Source organism: Colossoma macropomum, unplaced genomic scaffold (assembly GCF_904425465.1).
Source record: "Colossoma macropomum unplaced genomic scaffold, Colossoma_macropomum, whole genome shotgun sequence".
NCBI lineage: Eukaryota > Metazoa > Chordata > Actinopteri > Characiformes > Serrasalmidae > Colossoma > Colossoma macropomum.
Genome location: NW_023494788.1, coordinates 22489600 through 22511386, shown reverse-complemented (window position 1 = coordinate 22511386; position 21787 = coordinate 22489600). Strand labels below are relative to the sequence as shown.

The window sequence follows — 21787 nt, the reverse complement described above, 5'->3', positions numbered from 1 at the left end:
GTGTTTCTGGCTCAGGAGGGACCTAAAAGCCCTCTCGCTCGAATAGCGGCTGAGAGTTTGGCGTGAATATCTGGATGAACCCGGATTTTAATGAGCCTCCCAAACTGAGTGTTTTCTCCCAGACGCTAGAGCTGGTCTGGCTGCTTCGACTCATATTTATTTTTTCCTAGCCTGCCTTCAGATGCCTGGCCTGGAGGCCTGTTCACCTCCCGATTCACCTCATCAAGCAGGCCACCGGGTTATGGCTATCGGCCACATTGATCTGAGATTATGGCATCAGTATAAATAAGGGGAGAAAAATCACCAGTCGATGAGAGAGGGTTCTTCAAGCTGCCAATTCAGCGTGCTCCAAGGCTCTGTGATGGGTCCGCTTTTGTTTCGTCGTGACCTCCGATTATCTCTGGGGAGAGAGTCTCTGCCGCTGCTATATCTGCTTCTTTAGCCATTATATTGCCTTTTTCTGCTACTGTCAAGGGCCATGTGCAAGTCTGTGTGTCTCAGTGTGTATTTTTCCTTGTGCTTTTCATATCTCTCCCTCTCTTTTCCTGTTCTGCACCGGCCTGGAAAATTGCTTCATTACAAAACATTGAATATTTATGCCGTAAATAGTTCTAATATTGTTGTGTTATTTATTTATTGGGGTTCTTAATGAATGCTCGGAGCTGTTTGGTTTGTGTTATGACAGCATGAAGGTTCTCAGTGCACTCTGACAGGGGTATGTTCAGGGGGAGGGAATGTGAACTGTGAAGGCAGCATAATTTTGCAGATTCCATGCTTAAAGATAAAAAGTGCCTCTTGACGTAATCCAGACATCATTACTTCTTTATGCTTTGGCACGAATTATTTAAGAATTGTGTCTATATATATGTACATACACACACACACACACACACACACACACACACACACACACACACATATATATACTCTATATTCTGAATACTAAATAGAGTAACGAATATGAGAGGCGTGAACAAACACTCATATACATATATGTATATGAGTGTTTGTTCACTCCTCTGGTATTCGTTACTCTATTAAGTATTCAGAAGCTTCATCGTTTTTCTTAGCCAATAAATTTAATCAACAAATTGTCAATGATAAGAAAAATGTTCAGTGTAAAATTTGTTATCTTTAATTTGACAATGAAACTGTAAAAACTATAGTGAAAAAGACTGGAATTTTGAATGTCACACAAACTTTACTATCTGTGGTCACGGTAACCTGATCTTCTCTGAAGCCATTTTGCCTGATGTCATTTGAAATGGCCCTTGTCACCCTGAGACATGAATTTGAGTTTGAGTTCAACCAGTGCAGCTCAACAGTTAAGTTTCTACAAACTCATCTATGTTAGGAACAATAAATGAGGTATTAATATTAGATATCACACACACAAACACACACACACACACACACACACAGACACACACACACACACACACTATCTAAGCTGCTTATCCTACTGGGTTGCGGTGGGTGCTGGAGCCTATGCCAGCACTAATTGGCCAGCAGGCAGGAAACACTCTGGACAGGTCGCCAGTCTATTGGATATCAGTTCACCCAATATGTTTTAAAGTTCATGTGGGAATATTAGTGTTTTACTACAGTTTGCATGAAATAAATCAATAAATGAATTACAGGTTTTCAGACCTTCCCTGGGGGACTGTGACTGTGGTCACTTGGTTAACCATCACCAGGCACAGGCCTAGACACATGCAAGACAGATTAAATAGGATGCGTAAATGTTCTGCCAAGCAGACAAATAAAAATGCTTCAGATGTTTTTATTTTTAAGGCTTTTTGAGAATTTTAATACTAGTTCAGAAATACTATATTAACAAATACTCAAAGCTGGTGAAATGCTATTTGGGTCCTACAAATGGTGTGTTACAGACTCTCATTTTGTATGTATGTGAAGGCTCATATTGTTATGATAGATCAGATACAGATTTTGTGTGTGTGAGTAATCAAGCTAACATTAAAAGGTTGCCAAACTTTTTGTTGTCATTTCCGACCTGCCTGGTGTTGATTAGCTACAACAGCTCAGTCCAGCGCTGTAGAATAGCAATGGCCAGGCCCAAAGTTTTATTACACACTTCTGTAATCTAAGAATAGCTCAACCAGTTTGCATTGAAGTCCCTGTGGTTACTAAATAATAAACTTTTGTATGTAATAAACCTGGGATTTTAAGGTGATAAACATTCCATAAAGCTTCTCCGGCAACAGTACGAAGACAGGGAAGAATGCATTTGTGGGCGGAGCATGGAAAAGTCAATTATGCATATTGCACATACATTCAGTGTGCTAGATTTTTCACCATTAAAGATTTCAAAACCAATCTTTATTTAAGAAAAGCACAGTCCCTGAGTGTTGGAGTATGTTATTTTTGCCCAGTAGTTATACAGCTGTAAAATGTTGGTTTAATTTACCCAGCTTGTGTTAGTCCCACAGGGCCAGTGCTGGCTGAGTTAGCCCAGAGCCTGGAGCTCCTTAAGGCAGGAATGCTTCCTTCCTCCTTCCCTGCTGGAGTGAAATACTGGTTCACGCGGCAGAAGCTATTCCCAGCGGTTCATGTGGCAGCCAGTTTGGGGACCAGGGTAGTGTTAATTATGAATGATGTTACTTTATTTACTTGTTGTCACACTGTATGCTCTGCACATCTTTACGATCTGCGGTGTGTGCCTTTGATTAATGTTTCCACACACCACGTTGGTGAGGGCAAATCAAGTGTGTTTTCAGCAGGATATCTTGGCAGAAGGATATCTAAGCCCTGCAGGAGAGACGGGTTGTACCGCAGATACAGACTATATATGAACACAAGACGGTCTGAGTTTGTTGATTTCACATTCAGAAAGGAATAAAACAAGTGAAATACAATACACATACTGGCTTCAGTGTTCACATACAGTGGGGTTCAAAAGTTTGAGACCACTAGTGAAAATGCATCTATTTTGCTTTCTTTTTTTTTCATTACGAATTATATCACCATTTAAATTTGAGTGAAAAGTGAGATCTTTGAAATGTTAACATGAATTTCAGAATTGCTTAGTAATAAGCTCCGCTTTTGCTTTAATGAGAGCGTTCAATCGAGCTCACAAGTTTGTCCAGAAGCCTCTGAAGAGTAGATCAAATCATCCCGAGAGTCGTCTGAACACATACTTCAATAAAAGAGACCTTCAGTGGAAGAGAATCTGATATTTTTGTACAAAGCCTTGACAATAATCAATGTCACAAATTTGCTTACGTTTGAATAGTGCTCTATGAATAGTGCAGGATCTTGAATATTTCTCCTTCATTTTACTCATCATAACTTTCCTGGTTTAAATTTTTTTTCATTATTTATTTTAAATATCAAATTCTGAAACTTTCTGTTGTTTATTTCCAGGTTTAAAAAATAAATAAATAAATAAATAAACTAGATTTTCAATGTGGGAGACTTTTGGACTCCACTGTATATGAGTATTTCTCGTTCATATAAGGTTGCCAAATAACCTACAACTCTAAATCAGTCTCTCCAATCAAAATATTTTTAATCACCAAGTAAATTTCAGTGTACAGCTGAAGGGGAACTCCACCGATATTTCAAAATTTCTGCTTGTAAACAAAGTTATTCATAGTGGTTTGATGTGAAATTGTGCATTGTAGAGAACCAGGGTGTTGTGATGTTGACACAAATATAGCCATTTTATTTACTATCCAAAATGACCAGTTTTATGTGCAATGTTGCAAATGCTAAAAACATGTTTTTTGGGGGGATATTTTTTGCCTTAAACACCATGCATGTACCCCTCCACTTTGAATGGATATTAAAAAAACATGTTATCAAACAATGTAACAATCCATTCATAACCTTTTCCTATACGTTTCCTATAACAGCTTTCTGTGAGTTAGACATCTGGTTCCTATCACCATCATTGTGAATAATTTCTTTAGCATAGCATGTTGTGCGTCAAACCACTCTGAATGACTTTGCTTACATCTCTGTGATTTAATTATAAAGGATTGTTGAAAAATCAGTGGATTTCTCCTGTGAAGATGCGAGCGATTGACATATTAATTATAATGATATTACTTGCATTATTAGCTTCAACCTAAAGCCTTTTTTTGGAGTTGAATAGTAGTGTAGTAGTGATAAAGTTAATGATATCACTCCATTAAATGCCTTTACTTAGTAAGAAATAGAGCAGGACGTAATGTGTCGTTTTTTTGGCCCACTTTAAGGCTTGTAATTCTGTCAGTGGAAGACTGGTGAGCTAGTCATTGCCTGTTCAGGAAAGCCTGTTCGTGGGTCAAAGGTCAGCAGTCAAGGCCAAGGTGAACAATGGCATCCCCAGATAAGAGGTGCGAGAGGCAGACGGCATTGTTCCTGACTCGCTCTTTCTCCTGCCCATAATTCTCCTCAGGTGTCATCAGCTGTCAGCCAAAGGTCAGCCCCATTAAGGGAGAAAAGATGGGCCGCAAATGACCTTCGCCTGCTACGGCATGTATTTCGTCAGCGTGTTTCACATGATCAGTGGTATTTGCATGGACAGCGCTTTCAGGCCACAGTGCCTAGAAGCAGTTCATGAACCCTTCATTGCTACAGCACGTTTCCAATTACAGAGGACGTTATGTGCTCTAAACATCGTCACAGCTTGAATGCACTAGTCGTTTAGAACATGTAATTAGTGAGACTCAGTATAAGTTTTCTATTTTCCTGAATATATTGCACATGTGCATCAGTCAGGCTATCACTGGATACTGAAGATCAAGGCAGATGCAACATGGAAAAATGTTGAAAAAAGTCATCTGTCTGGGCTGAAATATGGGCTCACTGAAAGAAGACATACTTACATTACAGCTTAGAATATGATGTAAGTCGAGATGTTCACTTCAGGCTAGTCCAGTTGTTTTAGAATGAAAGCCTCGCTATTTGAAGCCGTATCGAACCTGTCAGGTCAGCATGTTTGCTAGATAGCATAACAGCTATTCCAGCTAAAGCAGTACAAACTACCGCACACCAGAGAGCAGTGCGGAATCTCATAGGGTCACATAGCAGAGTGCTGCTATGGAATGCTGGCAGGGAGTGTCAATAAAAGCTAGGTTCAAGTTCATTTTTACTCTCTACTTGTATAAATTGAATGAAATACAGCAGTCAGCATTACTTATCATGCCTGGCATCAGTTACTGCCTCTTCATAAACTGGCTGTTTTGGAGCTGAAAGATACAGGCTGAAAAGGCTAAGGTAGTAATGCTAGCTGAGGTAACTTACGATCAGCATTTGTCTGTTTATCTAAAAGATTGTTTGCCTATTTTTGTGTAAATTTCAATTCGCATGTGATGCTACAGATGGAAAAAAGAAGTTTTTTTCCATATAATCATTAGGAGTCCTAATTTATTGCTGCATCCTGTTTGTGTTGGCCTTTAGAGGGCAGTGCCGATCTGTTTGCTTGTTAGCTAAGTAACTATCACTAATGTTGGTAGCATGTAAAAATAGTGATATTTACACACAGAAACATATAAAAATACTTGTAAAAGCATATGAACTCTACTGTATGATTCATGTGCATTTGATACATGTGATCCTGGGTTTCCCGAGTCCTTATTTATTATTTATTTATTATTTTCCCCACGTTAAAACTTCAAGAGATTTTAGCTTCGTATCCAAGTTGCTGACTCAAGTCCCCATCTTTGGATATAATCTTAATATTTAAAATTCATTAGTGCATCAAGCATTGTCATGCTAAATTGTAGCTGGCCATGCTTTAAAGTCCAGTAATAATCCATTTAAAAAAGTTATAGATCCTATATCATTTTTGTGATGTCACAAAGAATAGTGCATTTTACATACATCTGCCTATTTAGCATATAGCATTTAGCCCCACCCATTCACTTTGAATAAGGAGTGCTTAAACACTGACAGCTTTCTGAATGAGGCACAAGACAGGGCAGCCGATCAGAAGAGAAGACAGTTACATATATCAGCCTTAAAGGCACAGCCTGTTTAATTCTAAGTACAGAGAGATTTTGAGAAATGGTCATGTAAAAATGAAGTATCGCTGTTTTTGGTTCATAAACCCACACACACATCATAAGCAGGCCTCAAGGAACAGAAAATCCTTTGGGCACTATATTGCACAATAGATGTTCACTGTGTTGTCGAATGGTGTTTGCATAGCAGAATAACTGAAACGACTTTTTGCTGGACTTGATACGTGTAGCTTTTTTTAACGTCTCTCTGTTTGTTGTTATTGCCTGTTGAAAATACTTATAACACATGAAAACAATTCTTGGCCCCTGTGGCTTTGCTTTGCCAGAGAATCCTCAGGAGATATTTCCTTGGCTGCCTCCAGCATTGGCAGTGCTTTTGCTGACACAATCCCCTAACATATTACAGCCAGATCAGAGACGGGTCTCCCTTGCCCCTCTCCCACAAGGCAGTGGAGTAGAACGTGGACAGGGAGATACCAGCCTGATGCCATCTCCACATGCTGCCAAACTCTCTGGAGTTAGCTGTGGTCTCAGGCCATAGCTCAGTACCCCAAAGCGACGATCTCCCATCCAACCAGAAGCACAGTCTTCATTCTGTCGTGACTGCAGTTCTTTTTTTTTGTCCCTGGGACCAAAGCAATATTGAGCCAGCTTTCGCTGAGAGAGATGACGCGTTTCCCTGTCGCAACATAATCACTAACAAAGTGTCGACATAAAGCAGCCCAATCTGACCTTTGGGAAGGAATTTAATTTGCCTCCCTCCAGCACGTTTGACTCCCATGTAACAGCAATCATGGACGGTGGATGCCGAGGACGCGGCGAGAAGCCGAGCTTTATTGGATTAGAGAGCTCTGGCCTTTCATGAAGTGATAAATAATGGCAAGCAGTGGTGGAGAACAGTGAGACGGTGTGGAATAATAACTGCGTAGGTGGAGAAGTAAGCTGGCAACGTCTCTGTCTCTTTCCCAGCCATACATCACGGGGCTCTTCACTTGCTTTTTAGTTAGTGGACCTCGGCAATATCTTCAGCTAACTTTGACACATGCTATATGTATTACAAAAGTTGACTTATATTTCTCACAAGGCCCCTGTAATATTATTTGATAAGCCCCCAGCTGCCCTGAAGCTAGCTTCCTCGAGCTCAGAAAATGTTAGATTGATTCTTTACTTACAGGCTTTTATAACACACTGCTATAGGGGTGTTGGTGTACAGTGTATGTCCAATGCACAGATCAAATATCTCCATGAATTCCACTCTAAAATGACTGAAAGACTTCTGAAGACGTCACTACAATACAGGCCGGAGGGAGGATACATTTTTACTTTTACAGAAGATAAAGGACAGGAATGTGTTTATTAACTTAGTATAAATGAATTGTCTATTATAATTATTACATAATCGCCCTACAGTTATTTCAGATGTTCACCGTTAAGCTGACCACAGTTGTTAGGAGATGAACTTGGCAGTTGAGTTGAAATTTTAAGTTGGCTGAAAATGAATATATTAAGCCACATCATAGGTCTTATGAAAAGAACACAAGTGCCAACCCAAACTGGGTGCTACCACAGTTAAGGTCACTGCACAGCATCATCGAACATCACATAGCAGGGCTTCTATTCCCCATATCATATGTGGCAGTGATTTGTTTTTCTGCTTTTTATTTGTTTTGTTTTGATGCTCCAGGCACTTTTATTGTAACTCTAACCATATCCAGCTGATTATCACATTCATGTATGTTAAATTTAGATTTTATGAAGATTTGATTAACATAATGTACTTAATGTAAGGGACTTATACCAATTAAGAGTATTAAGCCTTTCCATTATAGAAAGAGTCCATGACTGAAAAGCAGTGAAAAAACGTCTATGGTTGATCTGGATGTCAACTGTGCTGTGTTGGCTGGTGGCGAAATGACTTGTGCTGAATTGTTTTGTAAAATGTCTTTTAAACTTTGTAAAATGTTGTCTCCATACTCGTCTCCATACTGTAGCATGCGTGGTGTTACATCATGTGAATAATCTTCTGCTTCTCTGTGTGTTTTCTGCAGCCTCCCGGGTCCCACACCACGGAGCAATGATCCAGCTGGCCACTCCAGTGGAGCTTCAGGGAGCTCCAGTGAGTCAGAGAGCAGCTCGGAGTCAGACTCCGACAGTGAGAGCAGCTCCAGTGATAGCGAGTGCAACAGAGAGTCACGTACCGCCACACCAGAGGTATACACTCCCTATAAAAGACATCACCAAAAACTGGGCCTCCATTTATTGCATCCAGATCTTTAGAGTGTGATTAATGAATCACTTACACTCACTCACAATTAATGTGATAATAGTTACTAGTACAAAAGTTGAGTACAGCACAACAAAGGCGACCTGTGTAGGAATATACTGGACAGTATTGAGCTACTTACTCAAAAAAGTACTTCATTTCAAATGATTAATTACTTTTTTCAGACTGTAATGAGAATATTTTTTATTACTTCTTGCAAAAAATAATATCATTACTCATTCCTTCTATGATACTCTCTAAAATCCCATACAAATCTGTTCCAGCTATACCCAATAAACCTTTTCAATACTTTATTTAGAAAGAAATAACCATGTATAGTGAGCATAATCTAAAAGACATGATCCTGTCTCTACCTTTGCTCTTTATAGACCACAACTAGTTCTGCTTGATTCAAATTATGAACGGCTAGTCCAGAGGTCGGCAACATGGGGCTCTTTTACTGCCCTGTTGCAGCTCTACAGGCAGAATTAGATTTGTAGGTAAAAATAAAATAATCCTGCTTTACAGTAAAATAAAGCTCTGCTGATCGTTCAACACAGTTTAACAATAAATGGTCTTAAACTCTGGAGTTAATGTAGAACTGCTAATTCACCCTTTAACCCTGAAGGTTGGTGTGCAGACTGCTGGTCACCATATGCTGTGGACAAAATGGCTCTTCTTAACATTTGGGTTGCTGACCCCTTGGCTAGGCACTATCCAGCAGAAACAGTTTACCTCTTAAACGGCCAGGATTTTATTTAAAGTTTTATTACACACTTATATAACCTAAGAATAGTTCAAACAGTTTGGAGGCCTTGTAGTTACTGAATAATAAGCCTTAGTATGTAATAATGTAATATGTAATTTTAAGAGATTTTAAAAGTTGCCTTGAAATGAACTCTTACAGTGCTGTTCCTGACTGAGAATTGAGTAGGGTCTGTTTAGGTGAGGCTGAGGCTCTCTTTTCTTCAGCACAAGGATTTGTATTCATCAGTTTTATATTAGCATGCTTAGATTCTTGCCTAGATTATTTGCCAAGTTTATGGTGCTTCCCACGCTCGCTCTCCACAGCTCATGTTCACAGTCAGAGTCACACAGTCAGCTGACGCAGGAAGCTAACATGCACAATAATTACATACAGACAGAAATAATCTATTTAGAGGAAATTTATGTATTAAATGTATTGCATATAATTTAGATTGTTCTCTTATGTACATAACGCTGTTGTCTGTAGAAAACCTTATATCTTTTCCTGTAAATGGTTACAGGAAAAGGAAAAAAACTACTTTATTTTTAATGTAAGTCAATGGAACCAGACTATTTTCCAAGTCATTTTGCGCCGTTTCTTTTGGTCCATTCTTCATGAAATTTACACACAATATAAAGGCCAACAGGGATTTTCAAGTTAAGTCAAAAACTAAAAAAAACGACAAAAATGGAGGTTTTCTTCCGACAGCAGCGATATGTCTAATGCAAGTAGCAGAAGTCCTCTGTCAGTAACTGTGATGCGATTACAGGGGTTAAAATGTGTAACACTTCTTCTTTACAGGAAAAAGTAATCACATGACTGTTATTTGTATGGCATTGCCCCCAAATATTGTATATGAAGTGCTGAAAAATGTATCATTAAGCAATACTTGAGAATATATAAACAGGTTATGCCAGATGACATAGGATGCTTTTAGGTAAATGACATTGTATTGATATGAGGCTTTCAAACTAAAGTTTAGATTTATTCCATTTATGTTCCATTTATTTATTTGTACCAGATATGACCCTGTTATGAAGCATCACTCCAGAGAGAGTGCAGGGCTTCTATTTTTACTCAAATAATCCTTTACCAGGAATATTTTTATTTTCACTCAACTACAGATGTTTTGTACTTTTTAGGACTGGAGTATACCAGAAAACTTTCCCTGAAGCTTCTTAATGGTGTTCTTAACTAGACATCTGCGAGACATCTGCCAAATTAATTGTAATTTATAATAATAAGACTTTATAACTGTGTTCTAAATGGAACCAGTGTATGTCACTTGGTTTAAAGCTTCTTATGTCAGTTATTGCAAACAACTACTTGTCATTTTGCTACTGTTGACATAAGCTGTTCATAAATACACAAGTATTGTTTTTACAATACATTATTCACTGCTTATGTGTCTCATGTGTCATGAAATCCTTTTGAAGGCAGCCTTCAAATATAGTGTTATGATACAACTGTGGTCCTCTAGTGATATTCTCACTAAACGCATCTCATTTATTCGGAAGCATTGCTTGGTTTCAAGGCACTTTTGTGACACATTTAATTGGGTGTTAGTCAGTAATTTAGAATAAGTGTTTTTAAATATTTTTTTGACCAAGAAGTGCAGCAGAAATTTTATGCAGTGCAATGAAGGTGAAGAGTTTGTCTTCAAGCAAATGGAAAAGACTGAAAGCAGAATCTACAGTTTTCCCAGCATGGGAGAAAGGCCGGATGTCTGAAAAGCTCTCCTAAAAGCTTAATTGGCAGCTTTAAAGTTTCCCCACAGTGGCCTGCCCTCGGCTCCCTGAGTGCATTCACCAAAAGTAAACACCCTCATTCTCAGCGCCCCTTCAGTGTGTATGGCTGTTTGCACTCCACCAGGGATAGCCAATGGGAATCTATATCTGCTGACAAATGCTCTGCACGGTGAAGAGATGTTTCGTTTTCTTTTCAAGGCTGTAGTGCACAACCCTGACATTTTAGCAGGAAAGCTCCAGGAGGCCCGTATAATTTGGACATGCACAATTGTTAATTCATCATCTCTGCTTGTACTCTTCACTTCCAGTTTTGCAGTTTGTATTGGCATAAATCTACTTCTGATAGATGAGATGGAAAGTGCGGCTTTTAAAAGTGAAATAGTGTGGAAGATTAGCCCCTTTTTTCTGGGATGGTAGGCCCAGATCAGATAGAGAGTGTGTTCAACATCTTTCAACCTCTGTGGTTTTAATGGTTAATTTGGACGGTTGCTCATTTCCGTGCCTTCCTTTTCCAAATGATTTGCTGTCATTTAGGAGATCATTCAAGACAGCCTTTATGGTTTCATATGAAAGATTTATAAATGTCTCAGGGCATAATGGTACAAAACAAACGATGTGAGATAATATGGCTGATGAAAACATCTTCCTTCACAGTCAGAGTTGAGAGCACCGTCAGGACAACGCACCGTCGAGCTTCTCCGCCATTCGGTGGTTTTATTACTTCCTCTTTTAATAGCCTCTTTATCTTCAGACCAACTCATTGGTCTGTGAAAGTCATATGATTTTATCATCACTCTTCTAACAAGTCAACACCAGAGATCCACATGTGGATATGGACAATTGGAAGTTTGGGTTACATATTTTTTCAGGAAATGATACATTTTCATTCAATACTGTGTGCGTCCATATGCTGAGCTTTCAAAGGATGTTATATTACCTGGGGAGCCTGCCAAATGAAACGTGTGAAGTGAGGACATGTGCCAAGTGATGATAGATACCTTTTCGGTTAGTGTGTGGACAAATTTGTGATGCAGTAGCAAGTTTAAAACCAGTGAATCATGGTGTGGCATTTATAGCTATAATCAAAAGAGATTGGGCCACTTTTTTGTGTTTCTTTCCATAGCCTGAACCTCCATCAACGAACAAGTGGCAGTTGGATAAGTGGCTGAACAAAGTAACCCCCCACAATAAAGCCCTTCCCAGCACGCAGCCAGAGAACCATGGACTCAGCAGCTCTCAACCTGAGGATAGCCAAGCTTCAGAGAACCAGAGTTGCAGTAAGAGCAAGCCCAGCGCGACTTTGGCACAAGCAGAGCCCAAGGACCGGGGCTTGCTCAGTCCCGTCCGAGAAAAGGCCAAGCCTAAGACGGGCCAGAAGGCTCCGGATGGTAAGGGCGCCAAAGTGAAGGCCCCTGTTACAGTGGACCTTGGCCCTTCTAGGAGAAGCACAGGCAAGAAGCAGCCCAAGAAAGTGGAACGATCCTCCAGCAGCGAGGAGCACAACTGGCCCAGGCCTGGCAACTCCGGCACTACGCCAAAAGAGAAAGAACCTCCGCCTTTAGAACCCGCCAAGCCAAGAGGCAAAGCCCCCGGGGGCAAAACTGCCCCCAGAAAGGAACCCCGAACCACTGCAGCAAGCACTGCTGCTCCCGCTCCCACCACTACGGTCACAGTTCCAGACAAGAAGAAGCACAGAGGGCCTAGCAAGATCATCCCTAAGTCGAAGGAATTTATCGAAACGGAGTCCTCCTCATCAGAGTGCCACTCTGACCCTGAGGAACTTTCAAAGGTGCTCCCCTGCCCAGGCCCTAGCAGCCTGAGCCTCAAATCCAAGGACTGCAACAGCAATATCCTGAGCGTCAGCAGTCTCGCAAGCACCAGCAGCACCTCCATACCAGACCCAGGTGCCACAGACTTGCTGGAGGAGCCCCTGTTCTCACCCATCCCCATTGTACAGAACGAGCTTCTCTCGCCACTGAGGGACTTTGAGGACATCAAGTCCCTGTGGGTCAAGATCGAGCTCAGCCTCCTGTCACGGATCCCCGGACAGGAGCCGCCTGAGCCACCACCTACCAAAGCCGAGTGCCGGGAGCCCAGCATCAAGCACAGGCGACAACAGTCGCCCGCCTCCATCCCTCCTGAGAAACCCACCAGCAAATCGAAGAGGAAACACAAGGCAAGTGGGCACTTTCTTCTCTCTGTACTCTTACTGTGAAGATTATTACATTACATTTAGCTCTTAGCTTTTGTAGTATAATAAGTTTATACAACTTTATAGCCCTTACTTTTTAATTTGCCTTAAAGGTTTCGCAAGATGAAATAGCCCTAATCCTGAGCTGTGTGTTGACCATAGCCATAAAATGTAAAACCTTGGTTTTGCTGATAAGCAATGACTTAGAGCAGCAGGACATCCTCTATAAAGCCTCTTCCTCTCAAGTTGATAGCCTTCCATTACTTTGTAGAGATACAAGTGCTGGACACCGTTATACAGTTATAGCCCTAAGGAACGCTCTTAACCCAAGTATACTCCAGGGTTCATGCGGTCTGACCTTTTCATTTGTACTCCACCCCTGTGCTCAATGTTTAAGTGTTCTGGTTCAGTATGTAAGATGATATATGACCATGAAATAGGTCATATAGACTGCATTCAGTGTGTGAACGACAGCAGAAATAGATGAAAAACTGTCTTTTGTACCTGCAGTCAGAGCATTGTGAAGTGTTGAGTGGGAGCAAGAAGTTAAGACTGGAGAAAGAGGCCCTGCTGCTCCCTCCCTGTATCTCTCCTATCCACAACCACAAGGTCTCCTGCACAAAAGAGTGAGTATTTTTAGCCCCCCTTGCCACATTTTGCTTACATTATTGCACACTATTGATTTCTCCTACATGAAAGGCCTGACCTGCTAAGTGACTGTTTGCTTTGATTTTTTTTTTACTCTGTTTCTTGTGCTTGGAAATACTTTTGTTCATCCTTAACAAACAAAGTGGAACTGGAATGAGATCTGGAAAGAGTTTTTTAAACATGAGCTCAATATGTTTACCACTTTCAGTACATCACAAGCTCTGTGAAGAAAACTTTTGGCATTACATCTTCTTTTAGCATTTGTCCCCCAAATTGTTTAACCCACATGCACTGCGGCAGTCTAAGCTAACATGTGCTAGCTCAGTGAAGTTCCTCACCCCGTGTTGTGTCCTTAAAGAGCATCCTGGGATATAGAGGGCCCAGCAGAAGCAGCAGGTCAAACTCTGCACCCAGCTTTAGCTGCAGGTCTTTGTCCCTTTGCATTAAACTTACACTAGTGCGCCAGCAACGGCTAATTTTAGATATTCAATTAGTGCCAGAGCGGTCGAGCGCCTGCCAAAGACACGCTCATGACAGAGGTCGCGGGGCCATTCTGTCCGTCTGGGTGTCCACTGCACTGCGACATGACTAATGGCAGCAGATCTTGACAATGTGATCACGGCAGCTGCAGCTAAAATATTAGCCTGCGCTAATGCTTGTTACTGGAAGCGTTGAGCACCTCGGGGGCTGTTTAATGATATCACCTGCCCCGCTGGGTTTTAAATCAGTTCAGCTCAGACAGCATCAGTGCACACACTCTGCATCGCCCCTTTTAATCAGATTAGAAAAGCAAAGATGCCTTTTATTGTTGCTGTAAACCGATGGATCTCTTGACATTCCTGCATAAAACATGCCAAAGTGTGCTGCAGTTCATGACTGTTTTCTTAAAACTTCACGTCTTTATTTAGCACTTGGAGATAAGTTTGCTTTGGTATGAACTTCAGCGCTTTTCTGGTCTGTAAAAGGAAGTCTTGTTTGGTCAGTTTGAGAACATTTGTCCATGAAAATAGAAAAGAAGTAATACTCAATGTTAAGGGCTCTGTCTCAGCTCTTCTGCATTGTTAAAAAAAGGTACTGTCTGGATGTATTTTAGTCCCCCAAGATACAAACAAGATAAATGTACTCTCAGGGGTTCAACCTAGTCCTTGAGGTCCAATTGTGTACCTTAAATGAGTTTTAAAGGGAAGTGAAAGTAGTGTACCTTTAAAAATCATTTAAGGTGCACAATTGGACTTTAAGGACCAGATTGTGCCTCTGGAGGTACATTTAAAGTGCATTTTTTTTTCATATCTTTTTTAAGTAGGAAAACAAGATAAAATGCATGGAGTGAACATAATGTGCATTCAATGCAACTAAAAAAAATACTGCAATTGAATGTGGTTCAATTATGTCCCCTAATGTAAGGTACTCAGGATGTACCACCACAGTGACAGCATTTGTGCCCTGAAAGGTACAGTTTTTCTGAGAGTGTTTAGATTTTTTATTTGATTTGCTTGGACAGGAAAAGAAAGTAGCTGATCTCTGTAGTCAGGGAACTAGTAGGGAATGTAAGACCCTGGTAAACAGCGAGATGTATGGCTTTTTACACCTGGGATTTCAACGCATGCATGAATGGAATGTCTCAAATGCATCTCCAGTAGAGCTTCGTTTCAAGTTTAGGACATAATTTTCTGAGTATGTGTCGGGTTTGGGTCAAGTTACACTTAAATTTGGACAACGGTTTTTTAAATTTGGCAACTTTTATTATGGTATATTATTTTACATTTTTGTATTTCATTTGCCTGTAATCTAATTCCTGCTATTATAGTCTATTCCTGCTATTATTGTCTGGCACTATCCTGTCTGATTTTACTTCAGGTGATGATGGGCCAGTCGGGTCAAATTCGGCTATAATTTTACTGTACTCAAAACTTAAGGATGTGGTTCAGGTTCAGGTCAGGTTTGGACTCAAAATGCGATGATTTGTGGTTCGGGTTGGGTCCGTTTTGGACAGAAAATTCTGGTGCTGTATTCAATTCTGACCAAAATGGCTGGGCTGATTAAAGCTCCAGTCTCCAGTGGCCACATGTGATCAGATTTTGGGACTAGATGAACAGTAGCACACCATTTTCTAAGTCGGTCTCTTGTTGCATTAGTCAGACAGCAGTGTCCAGGGAGTCCTTGTTAATGTAAGGTCACTCCAAACAGTGTTATGAGAGAAATGTTAAAAAGTTATTATAACCATTGTTTTATCTTAGTTTAATATTGCTTTTATGTACTATGGTCCTTTTCTTCATTACAAGCATAAAAAATCACTTATATGTAGTATGCTAATGTCTCGGTAGCTAGGTAGCTAAATACCCCGTTCCACATTAAATGGTCCAGCAGTTCTGACGCCGAACAAATTCGAACAAGAAGCTGGCGAATATCTGACTTCAGCTTCATATAAACAAAGAATTAGCGGTGGGCAATAATAAATAATTGTCGCACCCCCCTCCTATTGAAGGCATATGATGCCCTAAATGTAACTAAAGCCCAGCAGTGAGGTTGCTGAACTTTAACCTCCTCTGCTATCACTGCAGACTGGACGGGTCGCCTACAGAGCAGCGCTAGTAACCTATTAATGAAGTAATGTTCTTTTTTATTTGAGGGTCCCATTTTGTTGGGAAGATTTCAACCACTAGCCCCTTATAACTCAGTTCCTAGGGGCAAGGTGACACTCGAAAACAAGGGGTAGGGGTAAAAATAAGAAATGGGTTTGGGCCTAAGCAACTTCTTTCTTCCCTTCTGTGATGATGAAACGGTTTAAGGTGGTCTTTCGACACTGTCATGGATGCATAGAGACCCTATGTGCTCATGTGTATCCCTGACCACCTCCAAAGGTGGTTTGAGTGACTGGATCACAGTGCATCTCCGAGACACGTTTTACCCCATTCTCACTATCACTTAGCGCTGTCCACTTATGATCGGATCACCCAAGAAGGGCATGTTAATGCCAGATGTAAACGTGGCCTTAGAGATTTCCAGTTGAATCATAAGGGGCTCATGCCAGACCTACTCAACAGCTCCATCAATCAATGGACCAGCAGTATTTATGTATTCAAGAGCTTAACATAGTTCATTCTTCCTGCAGTCTCCCTATGACTAGACATGTTAACAAAACATTCTAAACTACTGCAGCTAAAGCTCTGTTGCATTGCCTGATGGGTCAGCTATGTTTCTGAATATTTTTCTTTTTGTGAAATAAAAATATTAACAAAGTAGTGCAATGGGGAAAAAAGCAAGACAGCACTAAATGACACCTGGTCTATTTTTAGCCAAATTATGGCCGGAGGGCTGTGTTGAAAATGACATCACATCTCAGCAGTTGCTCATTTAAAACTTGGAGAGGCTTTTCTTTCTAATTAGGGTTTAGTTAAGTGCTGAGACATAGCCTAGGCCCTTAGGCATTCCTGTACCGAGCGCAAGCTACTGAAGCTGCCACCTTTGGGCTCTCTTCATTTTGAAATATACTTGTGTGATAGCAGAGCAGCTATTTTTGGCAGTGGAGTTGAGATGATGCTGGGCCAGTCTGCTCCTCCGGAGTGTTGTAATCAGTATTTAGCGTGTCTCTTTTATAGCCCAAATGCAACCTCGCTGCTTGCTAAATGAGTGGCGCACCTCGATAAGAGCGAGTATCCGTAAATCCCATAATCAGCTACGAGGGCCTGTTCAGTCACTTAACCTTTCTCTCGCTCACTTCAGTACACAACCTCAGGCAGAGACATTAACCTAAGATTGACTTTACATCTTTCCCTTCACATCTCCCAAACACTCTTAATGTAGTCCACTCCCGGACTCTTCACTGCTGTTTGACATTTCAATAGCGTTCCAGCACTTTGGCTGCACCCGTGCGCTCCTCGCCTCTGTTCTTTGTCTGCCTATCCAAGTGCTCTTTGATCAGATGGATACGATCGAGCGCTCAAATTGGCCGGCACTTAAGCAGAGCCTGAGGACTTCGAGCTCATTGCGAGGGGTTTTAGGCTGAGCAAAGTGTTTGGATTTGGGCCCATCCGATATATCGGTCAGTCGATGAAACGGGTGGTAAAGCTTTAATCGAACACTGCTACATAAAATTGACTTCAACTGATGTCCTGTAACCAGATATGCTGTCATGACAGATTTCAGTAATATAGGGACACTAACAAGGACTCGCCAGACACTGTTGTCTGAGAACAAATGCAACAAGAGACTGATTTAGAAAATGGCGTGCTACCATTCATCTAGTCCCAAAATCTGATCACATGTGGTCACTGGAGGCCGGAGCTTTAATAAGGCCTCACATTTGTTCTGAATTAAAAATTCCCCAGAATTTTCTGTCCAAGACTGAACTGATGTTCAGTAATATAACAGTGTCATGTTACCATTACAGTTAATTGTCATGACAGAGGTAATAATGTTTAACGTCATGACTGCTAACTGGAGTACGCTTAGCAAAAATTAGCATGTGACATAAGATGTCAACATCAAATATTATGACATCTGTTATGACAATCAGTGGTAATGGTAACATGACACTTGTATTAATGAACGAAAATCTGTCATGATGTGTTATAGCAGCATATGGCATCTGCCATAACATGGTTATGGAATGGTTATGTCAATGTTATGGAGCAGAGTTCAAGTAAAATGCTACTGTACTTTAAAAAATGAGGACACCAGAGGTCACCCAACTCAAACTTCTTATTTAGGTAAAAAATTCTTCCAGCTACTGTTTCTAGGTCTGCATCTCAGTTAGATAAACAAAACTGAATTTGTGTTTTTTTACTCAGTTTCCCCACTAGCTGGCGCTCCTTCTATCACACAGTCCCATCTGGCACATTGTCCTCTTGGGCTTCCAGATATGGACAGATATGGTATTGCTGGGATTCAAACTCATGATCTCCTGATGTTGAGATGAATCATTAGACAGTTGCGCCACATGAACCGAAGCCTTGCTTTAAAGTTAAAACAATAAATATTTTCTCCAGTGTATTAAACATTTGTGGACACAAAATCTGAGCTGCTTTATGTGTTTCTGAGTGGTGCAGTGGACTAAGCCGTCACTCCAACAGGAGGTTGTGAGTCCTAGCAAAGCCATTTGTAAGTGCATACCTAAGAGGAAACGTGTCTAGCAGGATTGTGTGATGGAAAGAGTCCTGACTAGTGGGGAAGAAAGTTTTTGAGTCAGCTAAGACGTTTGAGTTACGTGAACTCTTGTGTCGTCAAGTTGAGTCAACTCAGGAAACGCCATGAAATCAGTCACTATATCTTTTCGATCTTTCCCATTTTTAACAGTGTAATCAGCATCGAGAATGTTGGTATACACTACCATTCAAAAGTTTGGAATCACTTATTTCAACAATAAAAAAAATTGTTAAAGAAGCATAAAGTGAAAAAATGAGTCTACTACTGTACAGCTAATTAGATTTCAACTAGTTTGTAAGAAGCTGTAAAAATGATGTCTTTTTTACGCGTCCAAAATAAGGAACAGAGCTGTAGATGATTCTATGTGAGTGTGTGAAATCTTTTAAAACTCTGAATGAAGTTATTATAAAACATATAAGACTTCAGAAATAGGAATTCCTCATATTTCTGAAGTGGGGATCAAACCTTGAACTTACAGAATTAATGTGAATAGATAATTACAGTTTATTATTTAGCATTTAACTCATTGAGGTTCCCAAAGAAGTTTATATTTATAACATCTTATATATATATATATATATATATATATATATATATATATATATATATATATATATATATATATATATAACATCTTAAAACACCTTTTTGTCTCTAACTTATAGTGTTTCAATCTTAACTCTATAGGCCATTGAATGAAATGGCAGCAGTTATTCACATGACAAGTGATTCTGAACTTTGGAACAGTAATATCAATAATATTGATGTTGTAATGTCTGGCCCAATCAGCTGTGGACTCATGGGAGGCATGGCCTGCACGGCCACGTTCCACAGTTACTTCAATGGCAGCGATGAGAGAGACTTAAACACTGCAAATAGTTGTTGTGGCTTAAATGGTGTGTATATGTGTTGTTTGTGATGTTCTGTGCTGGGCTGTGGGGCTGGTTGGGTGAGCTGATTGGTCCCCATGGACTGGATGTATGTGGCTGGAGGCGACCTACTCTGTGTCACAGCCATTCTGCAGCACTGAGCGGCAGCTCTCCCCTGCTGCTATGTTCAATAAAAGAGTATTCGTTTGAAGCGCTATGCTTCCCACATCTTTCTCTTCTCTGTTGATGTCACAATTTTAAGGTTTCACATATTTAGTGGTATTGGTTATAATCCCCCTGTTAAAGCGCCAGTATTGCTTTAAAGTTGCCTGGTTCATATTATAATGAACACACTTGTCTAATGTGAGAGAAATTGCTTGTTTCTGAGGATTTTAGTGGCTCATGTTCTTCTACCACTCCTAACAAAGACTGAATTTGCAGACACCAACTGCTTACTTTTATTACAGCAATGCAGGCTGAACTTGGAAAAAAATACCATTATGGTTAAAAGAAATAACATAAACAAGTAAAATGCATGCAAACCTAACTAGCACGACATGTCACAACACAAAAAAACAGTTCTAAAAAAGATATTTAATAGAAACCAGCAAAACTGCACACTGTCGGGAAGCCGCACTGCTGGCGCTGCAATATTTGTATTATTTAAGACTTTCTGCTGTTTCTGCTCTTTACTTTAGGTTAAGGAACTTGACAACTTGAGAACAGATAGTAATATGTGACAATTCACAGCTCATACATCAGCCAAGATTATTGTTTACCAGATTTGTAAGGTCCTGGAAGGGAAATTATGCTGATTTTTCAAAATTCCCATATAATTCAATCGTTAAGATGTAAACAAAATCATTCAGAATGGTTTGATGTGAAATTCATCCTTTTAGAGAAACTTAGAGTCAGAATTGTTCACAGTGGTGGTGATAGGAAACAGACATCCCCTCACACAAATACTTTGCCTGCTGCCTGACATTGTTTTATGTTTGTTTTGAGAGAAGCTCTGGCCTAAAATGTAATTTTTTAAAGGCATTTTTGGCAGAGAGGGGTTGTAAGGCACAACAGGACCAAAATAAAGACATTGTGAACCCTGGTTCCTGTCACCACCACTGTAAAGACAATCGGAGTCTTTTCATTTCTCTACAGCAGAGCGTTTTACATCAAACCACTCTGAATGATTGTGTTTACTTAAGAACCTTTAAAATACATATTGGTATCAGTAATTAAATTTTCAGATGCCACTAACATCTCTGCGTGTGTTGTTTCTGCCAAGCTCGTCGAAGAAGCAGCCGAGGAAGCTGTTGCCGCCGTTACTGTCGCCGTTGTCGGATGAACCGGTGGGCCGCCAGCGGAGAAGCAGCGAGAGCAGTTCTCTCAGCATGGAGAGCAGCACAGCCGTCCCCACCACGTTACCCTCCACCCACTCCCTGCCCCCTTCCTCCTCTTCATCATCGTCATCCTCGTCACACAAGCACCGCAAAGGAGAGAGCAAGTCTCACTCCAAGACCAGCAGTGTAAGGGCAATGCTATTTCAATGCATTTGTTGTCTAAGTACAACTTTACTGCAAGTATGTTTATGTGTATTTTTCACATAATCACCAGTGTAACCTCATAATATACAACAGCAGTAATTATTGATTTTGTAAAAGAGCTGTTTTATGATTGTTCTTGTATCTGAAGCATGTGCTGCTAAAGCCAGAGAGTTTTCTCCAAAAGATACACTTTCATATTCAAAGCTGAAGGACGCTTTTGTTAAGCTAACCATGTAACAAAGTAATAATGTAAACTACAGTATAAAAGTCACCTCCAGGGTTTTCTCTAGGTTTTAATTTGGCACTGCCTGTCTTGCCACATGTCTGAATTAGCATATCGCTGCTGTCGGAAGAAAACCTGGTAACACTTTACTGTAGGGTGCTGTTCATAAGGCTACATGACACCTACATAAGCTTGTCATGATAACTTACATAGCCCTATATAAGTTTTTATAAACGTTTATTCCAAAACGCGTCATTTGCTATAAAGGTTACATTGGCCAATTTTGATCAAAATCAGCTAAAGTAGCCTTTATGACAGATGATGCCTGTTGTAATAAGCATTTATGAACAGTTATGTAGGAATATGTCAGTTGTCATGACAACCTTATGTAGGTGCCACGTAGCCTAATGAACAGCGCCCTACAGTAAAGTGTTACCGAAAA

The 21787-nt window shown here is 40.4% G+C and overlaps 1 protein-coding gene across 1 annotated transcript in view; it reads left to right on the top strand.

Annotated features, from left to right (window-relative positions):
* Positions 1 to 21787, top strand: part of aff2 (AF4/FMR2 family, member 2) — a 307511-nt gene that overhangs the window by 265823 nt on the left and 19901 nt on the right. Inside the window, exons 10-13 of the mRNA XM_036568862.1 lie at positions 8018 to 8180; positions 11852 to 12904; positions 13430 to 13545; positions 20864 to 21104. Coding sequence (XP_036424755.1) covers positions 8018 to 8180; positions 11852 to 12904; positions 13430 to 13545; positions 20864 to 21104 — 1573 coding nt within the window. The remainder of the gene's footprint in view (positions 1 to 8017; positions 8181 to 11851; positions 12905 to 13429; positions 13546 to 20863; positions 21105 to 21787) is intronic.